Source organism: Cinclus cinclus, chromosome 7 (assembly GCF_963662255.1).
Source record: "Cinclus cinclus chromosome 7, bCinCin1.1, whole genome shotgun sequence".
Taxonomy (NCBI): domain Eukaryota; kingdom Metazoa; phylum Chordata; class Aves; order Passeriformes; family Cinclidae; genus Cinclus; species Cinclus cinclus.
In genome coordinates this window covers 6,621,820-6,639,012 of record NC_085052.1, presented here as the reverse complement: position 1 = coordinate 6,639,012, position 17,193 = coordinate 6,621,820, and the positions used below count along the sequence as shown (strand labels likewise).

The following is a 17,193-nucleotide window of genomic DNA, read 5'->3' as shown; positions in this document are numbered from 1 at the left end:
CATCCCAACTAAAAGGAAGGCTGGTGTAACGATTTAGGAGAACAGGAGATTAAGGTTCAAACCCCATCTCTGTGAAGGACTGTGCCCCTGCCCTGGTTTTCCACTTGCACCACACAGGAAAAGGTTTCCCTATTCTCAGGTAACACCTGCTATTTATGTTGTCACTTTTTCCTGGAGTAGAGAGTCTGGAACAGTGCATGAGTTGATGCAGTGCCTGCAGCAATAAGGTCGAGTGTCAGATCTGGACAGGAGTCACTGTTCTGTAACCTGCTCTTTGAAGTGCAGCAGAAAAGCTGCAAAGGATGTAGCAAACTCTTAGAGAACCTGCTGAGACTACACACCTCTGTTACATTTCTCCAGCAGTTTTTGTTGCTTATTAACTTCGGTTGTCAAAACAACCTTTTCTTCTTTCAACTTATTTACCTAGAAAAGTATAAAGAACACGTCAAAACGAGCACTCTAGTTAATGGCCTAAGGCATGCAGCACATACATAATGCAAGCAGTATTTTGCTGTCAGTAGCTCTGTTTCCTAAGTTTGGCTTGGTGCTGTTGTTTCCAGTGGGATGGAAAGCATTTTCTACTCCACCTTACAGATGTTGTAACAGATGTCATAAAGGGGTTATGAACTAAACCTCCCATGGCATGCTCCAGCCACAGCTGCAGATATATGATCTTTGGAACCTTTCAGGGTTAGGTGCCATAGCACCTGGTTGGAAAGTTACTTGACTATTTGCATTTTAATATAGTCAGACTCCTGTTTTGTTTTGTTTGTTTTTCCTGGGCTCTATTTATTGTCCAAATGCTGTCACCTGTGTCTTTCTGAATGCAAGTGTTGCATTGACAGGAAGAGCCACTAAGTCCTGATTTGCATCAGTACATGGCTTACCAGTTTTCAAGCAGGAACGAAACTCTGTTGGCTTGAAAAGCCATTTTGCTGGTCTAATTATTATGACACAGCACTGCCAATGGCTAAACTTAAGGATATACTGAATAAAGTAGCACCAGTGATTAAACTACATGCCCTACAAAAGTATTTCTTACACATCTGTGGTTTTAAGGAAATCAAAAAATACCCCTGCAGGCTGTGATGGGTGAGGGGCTGTCAGGAAGGGGAGGTGACAAGATGTAATATGGGCATTAGAACAGATCAAACAGGTAAGGAGAAGTCATGAGCCAGCTACAGTGGCAGACTGGACTGTGACATAGAGGGTCTCTTGCAGGATCCATCACTGGCAGGACCTGAGATTAGACAGTATTCAATTAACTTCACAACTGAGTGTTTTTAGCAAAATAAACTACAGAAAGTACCAACTCCATGCTAACAGGTCTCACTTTCCATGGTACAATACATACTTCTTCAATTACTTCTGCAAGTTTGCACCTCAGGTTTTCCAGTTCAATGGCCAAGGTCTTCTTTTCCTCATGAGCAGATACGATTTGATCTCGCAGCTCTAAGTTTGAGGAAGGAAATGAAGAATATATTTTATTCAAAAAACAACAACAAAGGAAATGTCAAAGCAATGCAAGTACAGTTGAGTATGAAACACCTGAACTACATATCAAGCATCAGCTGTAATCAAGGAACATCCTCAATAATTTATGAACTTCGCATAAGTGTCAAGTAACAGATCTGTAACTGGGCCACAGTTTCAGATTTACTCTGTTGAGGTAAGCTCCTTGTTCAGTCCTGCTGTCTTTATTTGCATTTTGAATGATTCATTTCCTGCTGTAACAGGGCCAGTCCTGCCACCACAGAGGGTCCTCAGTCCTGCTCTCGAGACTGTAACATCACAGAGACTCTGGTATGGAAGCAGCAGAAAGCAATCCTTAAGAAACATCCTTTAAACAAATTAATGCACTTCAATTCTTTTTGGATCGTGAGTTCTTGTCACAAGGGAATAAACAAAACAACAGGCAGTTAATACTTGGGAGGTTTTCACAGAAGAAATTGGCCTGAACAGCTGCCAATTTATAGTCTTTGTAACCTTATGAGAACAGAGTCAGAATATAACCTTTACTGATGGAAGAGCTAATGCTTGTAATTTTCCCTTCAGAATGTTTGTTCCTTAATTATTAAAATATGAAATAAATTAAATTCACAATGGAATAAAACATTTGATTATAATCACTTCTTAAGAGGAGATCAGTTTGCATACATAATATATCAAGGTTTAGGTTAACATAGAATCACCACAAAAACAAAAATTTATTGATACATATTACCTTCCAGTAAGTGCTCTCATTCCCCACCTGCTTCCAGTATTTCACAGCATTGCTGCTCATTGAATACTAGCCTTGAATTGAGAAAACTGTGGCTAATCAATTGCAGATGATGATGACATGCTGGATGTCATTCTGTTTGGTCTCACATCTTGAAAATGTCTATACTACACCAGAATCCCCCCCCCCCCCCCTTCAGATCTGGACCCTCAGATTTACTGTCCTCTACACTAAAAGCATACACTTTATAAAGTAAATAAAAATACCTGTTTTCCCAGAAGATTCTTGATACACATTGTACAGTTTATCCATTGCACTTGATATACACTGGCCAATTTATGGATTTACACTCTCCAGAGAACTTAATGGGGGAGAAAAGTCTCACTAAAATTTATGGGACTTGGGTAAACTTCTGATTTTACAACACTTATATTAACCTCACTATGCAGAGGAGAAAGCATATGCACAATACCACAGAGAGCCTCAGGTTTTACATCCTCATTTATGTATCCTTACATAAAAATGGTGGGAGGGAAGAAATCATTCCAAGAAACAGTTGAAACTTTCTTGAATGGTAAGAAGGCTAAAGGACTTAGAAGATCTCCAAAACACCACTTTTCATGCATTAATGAATTGTTCGTCATGACAGAAAGCAGATACGTGAAAACCTTTCCTCAATATTGCTCTGACTGGACCTTGCTACCCTCCTAACAATGCTCCCATCTGATGTGCAGCCAGTGTTTGCTCTCTAAATGTATTCTTGACACAGTATTCTTCTCCAGTAAAGGCAGGAGTTATTCCAAAGCCTTATTTCCCATTCAGATGGGTTGCATGGTGTGCATCACACCATTTGCTGCCTTTTCCTACATCTGGAGGATAGAAAACTGATTGTAGAAGAGCACTATGACACCTTATTTCTTTGGTGGGATGTTTCACAAGCATTTTTACAACACTCGTAATTTTTCCTCAGTGATACTTTGTACCACTTCGGCTGCTGCATTCAAAAAGACAACAATTAACAAGGTCATACTGACAGTTAAAAAAAAAAATTGTACCTAAACATAATTTGCTGCTCAAAAGCAAAAGCCTTTTTTTGAAGAAATTAAACACTTGATGTCTATTGTCACAAAATCCAGAATGTGACCATTCCCATTTTTTGGATACTATGACACAACAATGTAGAAAATCACAATGACTTCATCACAGGGATGAGAAATAAGGCTGATATTAACCGCCTTTCAAAAAAAAAAAAAAAAGAACCAGAAATTTCTGGGAAAAAAAAGCACAGTTCTGTCTGATGAATATACTTCCATGTTCTCCAGTTTTGCTGTTACATCCAGTACAAGTCATTCTTTAGTCTGCTTGTGTGTTAAGAGCTCCAGAACTTCATGAATGAAGTTTGCACATACAAAGCTACATAATGGAAACAGAAATGGAGAGTTCTGTCTGATAAGCTCTGAAATAATGACACTGCAGTTGAAGGTGACCTTGTCCTTCTGTTTACCTTTTATTTTGTTAAGGGTTTTAGGAAATATTTCTTCTACTGATTCAGTAGCATTGAACTCTTTTAGCTGGGCAGATCTCATTTTCCTATTGCATTAACCTTCTTCTGCAGGCTGTATCCCCCACCATTTATGTTACACACTACCAGCCCAACATGTTCTTAGTCATTCCTGGAAATCATTTGATTCTGACCACTCCCAGAAACACGACTCGGAACACGACCAGACTCTGCTCCAAACCAACACTGCTGCTCTTCAGACAACTTCTGCCTTGAATAGTGGTGTAGGATCAGCAACAATGCTCTCACCTTTTATTTGCTGCTGACAGTGCACAGAATTGCATGATCCTGAGGTAGCTTCTGTATCCGTGGATGATTCATCCTCATCAATATTAATCTCTTCAGTGATAATTTCTGGACCCAGTTTGGCCATACAAAGCATACTAATTCTCTTCAAGGTTTTATTTTCTTTGTTCAGCTGAAAGGTGAGAAGTACAAACAGTAAGAAGCTAGTTAGTCCGTCTTTAAGATGCTGGGCAAGAAAAAAAGTCAACTGTTTTTTGTCATTAAAAGATCTATCAAACAAAGAAGACGAAAGTAACATTAGATTAAAGTTCCATTCAAGATTACAATGGTCTGAAGATGAGGTGCTTGTCCACTTTTTCCTCTGAGAGGCCTGAATTCAACATCATGCTTTATCCATGCCCTTTTTTCCTCTCTAGTACTTCTGTTTAATAAATACTGTGCAGGTTTAAATCAATCAAATCAACTATCAAGATGACTTAATGCTACACATGCTTTGTGACAGCTGCTTCAGCTCCTCACCTTTAAACATGTACCAGGAGTCCCAACTGACTGACCTGAAGAAAAGTTTGTGCCCTTGAAAGCTCATCTGGTTTTCCAAGTTGGATCTATTGGTTAAATAAAAATTCTTACTTTATCCTATGCCCTATTTTGCTTATAAACTACAAATACTGCCACTACTACATTCCTAGTCACAACAGAATTATCTCAAAATTCTGTTGAGTTATTACTGTAGAGTCAACATAAATAAGATGAGAGCCATCTCATGCACCAATTCTTTATGGGTCAGACCACAAGTCAGATACCACAGATACCATGACTGGTTGGTGGATGGTACAGAAGAGATTCTACAAGGCATCTCTGTCTTGATCAAGAAAAACTGAACAGGGCCCAGTTTAATGCAAATGCAAATGTTTAATTCTCATCATTTCTTTCACTGTCCTGTATTTAGACACTTCACAGCAGCAGTTGTGAGTGCAGCATAGGCCCAGTGGTGTTCAGGTAAATGTCAGGGTGACTGCCCACCCACCAAGCCAAGTATTCCCCGTGCTTAGGTTTAAGAATGAGACTTAATTTTCCAGTAATGACACACCACATGCCAAAGTCAACACGGACTTCATAAGTCCAATATGTATCTTCAAAGCAAACATACACTGTACAGTTCATGTGACCCTGCATTTTTACCTAAGTAATCTTTGATTTACCTTATCCTCAGCCCTTCAACTATGGGAGATTTATTCAAGAATTGCTTCTCTCATTCCCAAAGAATGACAGTGAGCAAGCGAGGAGAGTGGTGTGAGGAGCCCTCCATGGTGCAGTCAGCTCACAGACAAACAGCCCCACGGAGCAAGGCGAGTCTTTGAACTGCCCTTGTACGTGCATTACAGGGAAAGTGCAGAGAAGAAGACAAGTTGCATAAATGTGTTCATTTTCTTACTTATATGCTGATTGTCTATCTTATGAATTCTAATATAGTGTCATTATGCAAACAATTAAGTAAATACCTCCAGAAAGTACATTGCTAATGCATCTAAATTAAAGTGATTTCTTGCTGGTGTGATTTTTACCATATCTAAGGATGTACTTTGGGCAGGGAATGGGGAGGGAGGGATGGGAAAAAAAGAGGGGAAAAAAAGGCAGTCAGCATTGCTAATGAAATTTGGTTCAAAATTGCTGTAATCCATTTTCTGATGAAGTGGCTCAGATGCATTTTACACAACCAAAAATATATAAGAGAGATAAAAACATTCTTTAATAATAATGCACTTCTGATGAGATGGAATATAGAAAATTACACACTTGCTAAATTCATCAGACTAGACGCAATCAACAGAGCAGTGGAGGTCACCTTTCCCCTGCCCTTGCTTTGCTTTCATAAACAATCACCTGAAATGTAACGCAGTGGTTGACTTTTTCCATTTGATTTAGACACTGAAATGCTCATTATTGTTTTCACACAGAGAAGTTCTAAGATTTATTCTCCATTTAACCTAAATGCATACAAAAACTAGAGATCAGGATGATGGTCCATGAAAACAGAAACAGAATGGGTATTTTTTTCTTTAAAGGCAGGAATGGTGTTTTGCATCTCACATCTGGCTATCAGTGTTTTGCCACTTTCAAACTATTTCACAGGTTCACAAGACTATACAGAAACATATAAGGGTCATGCATACAATCTCAAGTTTTAAATAAATGAATAGATCAATAGGTGAATAAATAGATCAGAAAAAGCAGCATCACCATAATTCTCCTTACCTTAGAAGCCAAAGCCTCAGCACTTTCTCGGCATGTCTTCTCAATTTCAAGATGGTTCTGAATACAGTTCACTTCCTCAATAACCATGTGAGAAACTAAGGGAAGAGTTCAAAAATTAGTCAGTATTTTCCTGAGACTGACACATGCCTCCCATGATCAGAAATAGCGTATCTTCTTTTGCTAACTTTCATTTGTAAGCATTTCAAAAACAGGGAAGTACATACTTAGATAATCTCCAGAGATAGGAACTGTTCTGACAATTAAATATTTGGGTTGCTTCTTTAAGCAATTCTCTCAAGCCATGTTTTTCAGCATTAGAGGGGAAATTGTAGAACAGAGCATAAGTTTATGAAGCAGAAGACCAGCAGAAGCCTCCTCAACTATCGTCATTCATCACCTTTATTTCACTAACACTTGAGCAATTAGAATGACACCTTTAGGATAATCCCTTAAAATTGCCATCATGACATTTTCAGAAGACTGGAACATCTGTCTTTTCAAATAGCAAGAATAACTCAGATGTATTAAAAAGTTTCTTTTCTCTTTAAGGTCTGCTTCTTATTTGGAGTCTGTTCTTGAGCAGGCCCTGAAATGAGCACTGCGGTCTCACTTACCTTCACTGCTCACAACACAGATTCCAACACACTCACAAAATCTTCCCTGAGACCAGGGCCAAGACTGGGCTGCCTGCAGCTGGAATGCACAGCTGTACACCTGATGTCACAGCTGGAGGAGCAAGAGGCACATCTGTCCTCTGCATTTAGAGAATCCCTATTACGATTGTGCGTACACATCACTCTTTCGAAGACAGGCAAGAGAGTGACCAAAAAGGTCTGGAATAGATCTTGTTTTGTAACATAGGAGACTGGTGTGAATCAGAAAGAATTTTAAAGTACAGATACATTCTGGCTTGCAATTCCACTCAACTTCCAGAAGTACATATGTACTTCAGTAGTGTTCAAAAAGGGACAGGCTTAAGGTTGCATGGGGGAGCAAAGCAGAAAACCCAAGAACAGTTTTCCATTTCTCAGGTTCATTAATGCAATTGACTTGCTTGGCTCCTGGCACCCTCATCCAATCCTAAACAGCAGCCTGGACCCTAATTCTGCAAGTCATTGCATGGCACAAATTCTTTCTCAGCCCAGTGTCAGGATTTCAATGCACAGAAAGGAACTACTTGCAGCTGAACAACACTTTGGAGCAGGAACAAGGCTGGAAAATACAGTGTAAATGCAGAGGATTTTTTTCTAGTATTTCCTTTCCTTTTCATCCAGATAAGCTTTAAAACCTAGGGATTTTATACCACTGGGTAGAAAACCCCCCTTGCCCTCTTCCAAGAGTTTTGACCAAGGACTGAAGAGAGAGATATAAGCCCTCTTTGCTATACAGAGGTCATCTTAATGACTACAAAAGACTTCATGATAGGAAACAGAAGGCCATTAACAAATGTTATTTATGCAGCTTTATACTTAATATCAACTGAAGTTTTCATTATTAAAGTATTGCTGTTACCAGAGTAAACTAGCAACACACTGGTTTGCTGCGTAGTTGCACAAAAGACACAAAATCTACAAAAAAGAAAAGGCAGGGCAGTGTACTGGTAAATCTTGGTCTAAAATCTATATTCACATTGTCTTCTACCAGCAGAGCAACCAGACCTCTTTCTTTGATTGTCTTTTTGTTTCCACTTTTCCTGACTATAGAGAAATTATCTGCTCCAAATGCGCCATACCAGCTGCTACATTTAATTTGAGAGAGGAAAAGTTTCAGGTAGTACATCTCCCTGTCTCTTCTGGTTTTATTCTACTGAGCCCTGGGAGCTTTGAGCAGTGAGATGCTTTGGGCCGGATGAGGAAGAAGAGGAGATACAGAGCTGCTCCCATTTTACAGACAGGAATCTAAGGGTCTCAAGCAAGGCTAAAGTTAGGAAACAAGGATCGGGCTCTCGTGGCAGAACTAGGGATTACTCTTGGTTCATTTAAACTTAATTAACCTGCAATTATGATTAACTCAGGGGAAAAAGTCTTTCCAAATTAAATACAAAAAATATATTATTTCCTAAGTCTGTCCAAAGTTCTTATTATGTTAGTATTAATATTCATAAAGAAGCACTAAGTGGCCTGAAACATCTCTAACCTTGACAGTTTTTTCCAGGGGTAATAATAATCTGCAGCAAATGCAGGCCAACCAAAAACCACTTAACTAATTAGTAGTTGCAGTCACCGAGAAAACATGAATCAACACTGTTATTACAAGTGGCACATTTGAGTGGCATCTAATTATGACTTGATGAGCACGATACTTGCATTATCAACATTACTACTGCATCCCATCAGGGACTAAAAGCCGCTGATGGCATTGACTGCGAGAAACTCCCCCTCAATGGTACTGCAGCACCCAACAATCTCCTTGGCAGGGGCACCCTCACTAAATGACATGTTAAGCATAATTACTGGTAGACATTGTAAATAAACAGGATTGGAAGTGAAAATTGTACCAAGTGCGTAAGACACAATCTGACACATTGGAAGTGGCAGCCTTAATTGAGAGTTTCTTTGACTGCTCAAGATCATTTCAACTGCATTTCTCAGAGGACAGTGATTATAACTGTGGAGACAGACGGCATAATGGTATCAGCACTGCTGACAGAGCAGTGAATTAAATTGTATCTGCTGTTGTGTGAAAGCCTTGATGAGAGGTACAGATCCTTAGTGGTCTTATCATTATAACACAATGGTCATGTTGTCATCAACCTTGCTGGCTCCAATTGAAAAGAAATGATTGTGTGTTGAAGCTTTCCCCCCCACCACCACCTTCTATCTCTTGTGCTCAATAGAACCAATTTTCAGAGAGCTATGAAATCACGCAATAGGGCCTAAAATGCAGCTGCTTGGCATACAAACGGGGCCCCATTAAACTGGAATCACACACAATATGTGTTTATGCCAGGAGAACAAATAGAAGCTGAGTACAGGCCAAGTTTATTCACAGACACAAAGCCAATGTAGCTCTTCATCAATATAATTGCCTTTTATATTGTCGTTTAAATAATGGGCTCTATTATTGCTTTAAAATCCTAATATTCCTGGCATTTTATCACTGTGTTTACAAGGTATGTCCTTTAAAAATGTGAAAGGAAGATAAAAGAAACCTATAAAATCTTACAACATCAAATATTACCTCAAATTTTAAGTCTTAACTACTTGACATTTTCTGTCACACTCCAGTATTCCTCATATGATAACAAAAACAAAACAGGCAGCCGTTTTTCCAGGGGAATTATACTTCTTAGAGAACATTCTTGCTTCACAGAACAGTTACCTAAGATCATTGAAGGTAGTAGACAATTCCTGTTGATTTCAGATTATTTTCCATAATTGTATCACACAAACTATTATAAAACAGAAGTGAGCAAATTCCTCTATTAACACAGTCACACAAAAGTAGAGACCATGTGATTTCCTTCTCCTGCATTAACTTCATCCACATATCTGATGCTTCACCGTGCAGTTCACTGTACTGGCACAAACCAGACATAACAGACCACGATCCCATTGTAATTGTCTCTTCTAAGGAGCTATTCCACTAGGATACTTCCACTCCCATTAGATGTGCTTTGTTGCTTCCAGACACCATACAGTTTCAATAGAACCATTACCATAAAAGTGTAAAACTGAATATTGACATTCTCACAGCCCAGATGAGACAGAACTTACTCTAATAATTACCATGGGAAAGCAGTTCATCATAAAAACCTTTCCTGTGTGTCTATGCTTAAAGTAGTATTACTCCTTCATAATTAGTTTTTTTTTTTTTTTTTACTAAGAATCTCAGCAACAGCATCAAATGCCACTCACTTCAAGCATGGATCATTCCAAAAGTCACTTGCAGAATCCAGGTGAGATAGAGCCACATTTGTTCCACTGTATTTTCACCACCTTACACCTTGACAATGACTACCTGTGCCAGAGTACAAATGCTGCAACAGCATTTATTCTGACTGTGAGCAAAGTCTCACTGGATTAGCTCTTAAACTCATGTTTCAAGGAGAAACAGCAAGTACACCTGAATCTCAGCATTCTTAACGATGCTGCAGAGTGTGCAGAACTATGTTCATCATGGTCTACATCAAGAAAATCCCACTGACATTATCAGCTTACTTTTCTGAAACTCCTCCAGCTTTTTGACAGCCTCATCTCGTTCCTGCTTGATTTTGTCACACTGTAAGAGAAGATAAAATTGAAATAAAACACTGATCCCAGTTATTTAATTAGCAGTCAGTCACAACATGCAAAATCAACCAAGATCAACTGCAGCACAATAATGTACAGAAGTCTATCAAAGCATTTCTTTTTCCTTTCAGCTATTTAAGATCAATGGAAATTATGCATAAAAAATTCATTACTCAGAGTATTTCCTAGCCAAACTGGCATGCTGTACTTGATTTTGATTCTGATTTAGAGCTACTCTGAAAATATTTTAAAGAGACACATTATCCAAAACTGGTATAAACAGTTATCCATGTTACACCAACAGTAGAAGCAATACTTTGAATGTCAAAAACAGGCTTTAAGTCTAGTTTCTTTAACACAAATAGACTCAGAGAAGAGGCCTACATTTTTATACTCACCATGTGCAAGGAAAACCTCAAAGCCAATCATCAGGGACATGCTGTTTAATTTCTTTACATCATGAGCGAAGTTTCAGCATTTTACAGAGAAAGATACTAATTTTCATGCTTTAAGGAGCTCTCATCACCCCAGTTTTATTAATTTTGTGGTTATTGCTAACCTGGAATAGGCCTGGAATTACTGATCTTATTATGGAACAGTTTCTTCAAAAAGGAATAATAAAACAGATGTTAAATAAGAGTTCTCTAAGAAAACCCATTCTCTAAGTAAATGAAAGAACTCAAAGAAATGAGTAAAATTCACAAGAGACACAGTGAGTGATTAACCACAGTGTGAAAAACACATGACCCAGGGGGAAGAATGACTGGCACACAAGATGCCCTAGACACACATCCTTCCTCACATGCAGCTGGGCATGTTCACAGCCACAAATCAACCTAAGACCATGAGTTAACTTCTGGAAGAGATCTGTGTGACTGAGCTCTTTGCAGTGCAACTGCAATTACAAGGACGCTGGCCACTGGAACAAAACTGGGTAAAAAAACAAAAAAAAAAAAAACAAAAAAAAAACAACCCTGAAATGATTTTGCTCGATTTTCAGTTTTTCCACATGAGGAGCCACTTTGAGTTAGCTGGGAAAGGAGCCTGCTGTTAAGCAACAAGAAGGGGGAGAGTCTGATTCAAAGGCAGCCAAATTCAAGAGAACTCTTCTATCAGCTACAGAGGATGTTGGATGAGATCCAAAGAAGAATCTGCTCTTGGGCAAGGCGAGGATGCCACTGGTGTTGGCTCAGGAGCAGCTGATCCGTGGGACCAAGAAGAGCTGCACTCAACAAGCAATCCCTCTTCTCATGGCACTGAGGCTTCAAGGGACAGGGGCTGAGTAGGGGGACAGGTCAGTCACCAGCTGCTGTAAGGACTGTGAAACAAGGCAGAGCTGCAGAAGGAGCAGAGATGTGCTGAGCAAGCAGCACTGAATGAGGACTCACCGCTCCCTGGGGCCCTGTTAACAAAGAACCTGTCAGGAGGATCTTGCAGAGGAGAGGTGGGGAAGGGAAATCTGTGCATGAATCCTGCTGCTCGCTGCCCTCCCTCCGTTTCCTCAGCAAAAATCTGTGTTACCTTTGTGGCAGAAGTGCAGTCTAAGAGCAGAAGGCAGTGAAAGATGCAGAAGGTGTTCCTGGCTGTTCTGCAGGGCACAGCTCTGCTGCAGAAGGGGAACTGGTGTGAGCTGCTGCCTCCTCAGATTTCCAAAGACACTGGAGCCACACTGACATCACTGACTTCACCCACGGATTTTTCTGCACACTGCAAGCTTTCAGCCCACTGCATGTTAAGTGAGCAAACGCCTTTAAGTGCTCAGTTTAAAAACCAGGAACATTAGCATTTTAAGGACCTCATCTGTTGCTTGTGGAAGCCAACAACTTTCCCACTGATGGAAATGTTGATGTAGAGGACATAGCACACTCCCTTATCTCAACGACAGGAAAAACTCCTTTTAATATCCTCCAGGCAGCAGGCTGTAAGGCAAAGCAGCTTTCCCTGTGCAGTGAAAGGAGAAGTTAAATGACCTATTCCACTTCACCTTGAGTGCTATTTGCAGAGAGAGCTCCATTTGGACCACGGCAAGCTGACTATTCTCCTCATAACTGCGACATTTCTCTGCACAATCAGGGTCTCTAGGCTTGGGTCTCTGCAGAGCAATTCCTGCTCCCAGTTGCAGTTTTCTCAATACCTTCCTTTTGCTGCTACTGTGCTTCAGAATGAAAGAGGAGGAAGAAAAGGAGAGCAGGAGATTGCTGCCCTTGCTGAAATGATCAATGGAAAGCACTTTGCCTTCTGTCTTGCAATCAGAGCCATGCAAGCAGAGCTGTTACAACTCCTTCCAAAAAATAATCTAGCTTATCTTCTAAAAACTAGAAAAAATTGGGATTTTCTTTAACTACTTAAACTGTTTCAAATTTGAAATTTACACAAAAAGGCTATAAACTGTGTTTCATAATAAAAGATATTGTCACCCTTTAAAATAAATTGATCTTGCCTTTCAAATTGGAAAGTTTAGAAACTGAAATTTAGATGTATGAGCTGCCCATAAAATGCTCCAGAGAAGTCTTAAAAGTTCATAACCATCTCACTTTTCAAAAAAGCAATATGAGGCATACACAATGGAATCATTAATGGACAAAAGTATCACTATTCCTAAATATTAAAAATAGCGTAACATTGCTATAAAATCTATTGTTCACTTTCCACATTCAAACACATACAACTGCTGAGGAGAAACAGTTTCCACATATTTACTAAGCTTCCCTTTTTCAGTGTTAAGGGATAGCTCCCAACTGAAGTGTACCCTTGAATAAAAATTAAAACATTTGTAGCTCCTGGATTGCCAGTCAATTTACTGTTTTTAACTTAATTAAGAGGTCCAGCTTCTCTGTAAAGTAAAATCACCATTTATTCTATTTTATTTAATAGATCTAGTACTATTATTAGTAATCTAACATTTATACCACCATTATCTCACTTATAAAAACCCCAACAATGTAAATAGACAGTATCACAGTCCTGAATTGGCTACAGGAGTCAGTGATAATCTCCTAACAGTAAAAATACATTGATCTGTATTTTTAGAAATTAACAGTCCAGTTGCCAAAATTAATTTTGTGAATAACTCCATATATTCTTCGTCTTTGCAGACACAAGTTCGGAAGGTTTGTCAACCCCACTCCTTTCAGATTTTAGCCTTCTAGGTACCCAATACACAAGGCAATACTTGGATTTCTAGTTTCTTGTCTATTCTCTACTAATAGCCTTCTTTTTTGCCAACTATTTTGCCAACATAAGCTCCTACAGACTTCAGTAAAAGGCCTTCAAAGGGCAAAAACAACAGGGAGATTGTTCAGTCCAGATATTAAGATGCAAGAAGTTTACGTCGTAGTCATATAGTCAATTAAATTATTGCTAAGCAACACAAGACACAATTCTTTCCCGTTTACACAGACTGTGAAATGTATGCAGATTTAATGCTTGTTCTAAAATTGTGAGTTTGGTGCAGTGCTCAAAAGTATCCCATGACATTTGCAATACTCAGAGAAACAATGACCCTGTTATCAAGGCAGAATCCCTTCCCCATTCCCACTTGGAGACAAAACATATAATCCACTCCATCCATGTGCTTTAACAGAGCAAACACCATGAATGATGTATCAGCTACAGTATTACACCTACTGTTTTGGATAGCTGTCCTGCTTTTTTTTTCTTACTGGCAGCATGACAAAACACTGTCAAAACCAGTGTTCAGAGTCATTTCTGTCTGATTAGCTAGTAGTCAAATATTTATTCATGATCTGACTCTGAATATGCCAGAACTGCATATTAAATTACCCACATCTGTGTGCAGCTGAACATTAGTTATCCATTTTCGGGGGGCTGGTATGAATGTTTTGTTGGCTACATCAATAAAAAAAGGTGACCTAAGAGATGTAATCTGCCAATATAATTTTGGCTCTGTTGTTTCTAAAAGTATTTAAAAACACTAAAAAAAAATGTCTGGGGAAATGTTGTCAGAGACTCCACTAGTGGCCTCTAAATTGGCAGTTTTGAAAGGCAGTGAGGAAGAGACACTTTGGATCAAAGATCTTGCATTTTGCTCCTGAATTTTCATGGTTATTAGCATCCCTTTAAAGCAGCAGTGCTTTGAACAAAGTAATCCATGTAAAAGTCAATTTGGTTCCTAATTTTAAGAAAAAATATGGAACAAAGAGCATAAATTTTCAAAAATTAAAATTGTCTCTTAAGTTAGCTGCCCATGTGTAGGAAACTAGGACAATTTCTGCATGTATAGCTCATCTTTCAAAGCCATGAAAGTACAGTAGTGACTTAGAAAAGTATTCCAAAAGTATTCCAAGTGTACCAAAAGCACATACACAAAGAGTGCTATTTAATTTCTCTGTGGCACTTTCCACACACAGTCTGCAAGTGACCTGCTAAAAAAATTAACTTCTCATTCTCCTGTCAACACAATTATGTGACCATAATTGATACACAGGAAGCCATTTGCTGACATTCATGGTGACAGACAGTGGCAGAAACTGGAACAGAAGTCACCCACAACTTCCCCAAAACCACAGGCAGAGAAAGTCTATGCTACATTTCACCAGCAGCAGGTTTGATCCTGAAAAGCACAAACTAAGACATAAAGCAAGAGATGCTAAGGACCTTCAGGATTATTTTGCCCTGCCATAACCCAAGGAATAGTTTCTTCCAGTATTGGCACTGGAAGCAAATATAACCATGAACTCTGTATCAGAAGATTTTTTTTTTTTTTGGTGGAAGAAATGCACTTAGAGCCTCACACTTAACCACTTGAGTCCAAGCATTTGAACAATGAACCATGACTGCCTACACAAGCACACCAGTTTACAGGATGGGGTTTCTGGAAGGAGAAAACTTGTGTAACAACAGAAAATCCAGCCCTGAGCACATGCTTAACTGATTTGCTCAGCTGGGAATGTAATCCCCATGTGCTCGGGCTTGGAAGATTTTCAGGTGTTGTGCAAGCATTCTGAAAAAGTTCCAAGCAGCCTCCAGATGAAACACACAGGAGTAGCTAGAGATATGTAGCTATAGGAAAGAAGTCCTGTGAAAGAGAGGAATAAGGAGCCAAGAAGAGCAAAATGGAAGAAACAACCTCAGAACACTTCATCCCATCTCAATTTCAGAAATAAAATTTTTCATTGAAATTCCCTTTGAAGAAAAACAAAAAAATGTAACTCAGGGAAGTGTCCCCATTTCCTCCCTTCCCAAGCTAAACAATACTCTGCTGAAGAAACACCAAAGCTGATATGACTTGGGTTCAGGGCAAAGCTGGGGAGCCTGTTTTTCATGGGGTGTACACCTCTCCTGGCACGGCACTCCCCACATGTGGTAGAAGCCAACAGCCAGCATGGGACAAACTAAAGGAAGAAAGCAGTGCAGGGCAGGATGCTGAAATCACTCCCAGGCTGTGAATGGTTTGGAGACTGCAAGAGAAACCTGCCCAGGTATTAAACGTGCTTCTACATGCATTCCCTTCTGCTGCCAGAGACAGCATTGTGGGCTGGATGGAATCTTGGTTTAACTCTTGTTTTATTCTCATTTTCTTCTGAACATTTCTTCCAAACGGCAAAGGCAAAGGACAGATTTCCCAGGATATCCAAAACGTTGGTGAAGGACAGCAAGAGCAGGAATGCAGCAAAGTGAAAAGGACAAGGAGGTCAGAGGATAGGAAGGGATGAAGCACAATAGGCTGACCTCGGTAGAAATACAGGTAATCTTTGCTGAACCACAAGTGAACATAAGTTTCAAATTTTCTTTAACAATTAAAAGAGTTAAGGACAAGGTCTTCTCAGTACAGCCTTGAACTGAAACATTTGTAACTAAAAATGACCCTTTCAAAATTATTTCAGAAGAAACTGGATTAAACCTACATGTCTTGGCAGCTAACATGGATTTGAAAACTAGCAGGTTCCTTACATCTTCGGATTACTCATACTGGAGAAAGGAGAATTTTGCTTACAATACACTGTAGCACTGACTCCTCTGCGTTCCTCCCTACCTTCAGAAATCATACTCCTATATTCGGAATGTTCAGAAGCTGAAGGAAGTTGTTCTCCTTTTTCTTTTCAGTAATTAAGTCCCCTGTGCAAATGAAGTCGTAATAAGACTTATATCAAAGAGAAACAATTTTATCTGAACATGTGACTTGGTCTATGCTCTCACTGTAATCCCAGGCAAACCTGGTAAAGCAGCAATCACTTAAAATATATTTACAGGAACTTTTTGGGAGTGGGGCAGCCAGAATAGCTGTGATAGTTGCATTCATTGCTCCTTAAAACACACAGAAACAAGTAATAATTATTATTAGTAAGTAACAGCAAAAAAGCAGTCAACAATCTGCCACAGTCCACAAGGTATTCTGGTATTTAGGATTTTAGTATCAAATTAATAACTGATGTATACAAACCTCTTCTTTCGTTTTCTTATTTTCTGCTCTAAGCTCTTCATATTCGCCAATAGCTACACAAGGGAAAAAAAAAAAAAGTTAATATAGCAGTACCACCTCCCAAACTAGCTCTTCATTTGATTAAACTGAAAACTCTTCTGTTTGTCTACACAGACTTCTTATATAGCATGGCTCATAAACTTCATTAATAGCCTATTAATATCTATGAACTGGGTAGCCTTCTAGAATTGAAGTAATTAGGAAGTGTCTGAGAAAGATGGTAGCTCCCAAAACA

At 39.2% G+C, this 17,193-nt stretch overlaps 1 protein-coding gene across 1 annotated transcript in view; it reads right to left on the bottom strand.

Annotated features, from left to right (window-relative positions):
- Positions 1 to 16,964, bottom strand: part of SHTN1 (shootin 1) — a 45,615-nt gene extending 28,651 nt beyond the window's left edge. Inside the window, exons 1-6 of the mRNA XM_062496519.1 lie at positions 16,920 to 16,964; positions 10,445 to 10,505; positions 6,285 to 6,379; positions 4,032 to 4,200; positions 1,355 to 1,452; positions 342 to 423 (exon numbers count right to left, since the gene is read on the bottom strand). Of these exons, the coding sequence (XP_062352503.1) occupies positions 342 to 423; positions 1,355 to 1,452; positions 4,032 to 4,200; positions 6,285 to 6,371 (436 nt within the window). The 5' untranslated portion in view covers positions 6,372 to 6,379; positions 10,445 to 10,505; positions 16,920 to 16,964. The remainder of the gene's footprint in view (positions 1 to 341; positions 424 to 1,354; positions 1,453 to 4,031; positions 4,201 to 6,284; positions 6,380 to 10,444; positions 10,506 to 16,919) is intronic.
- Positions 16,965 to 17,193: the final 229 nt, after the last annotated feature.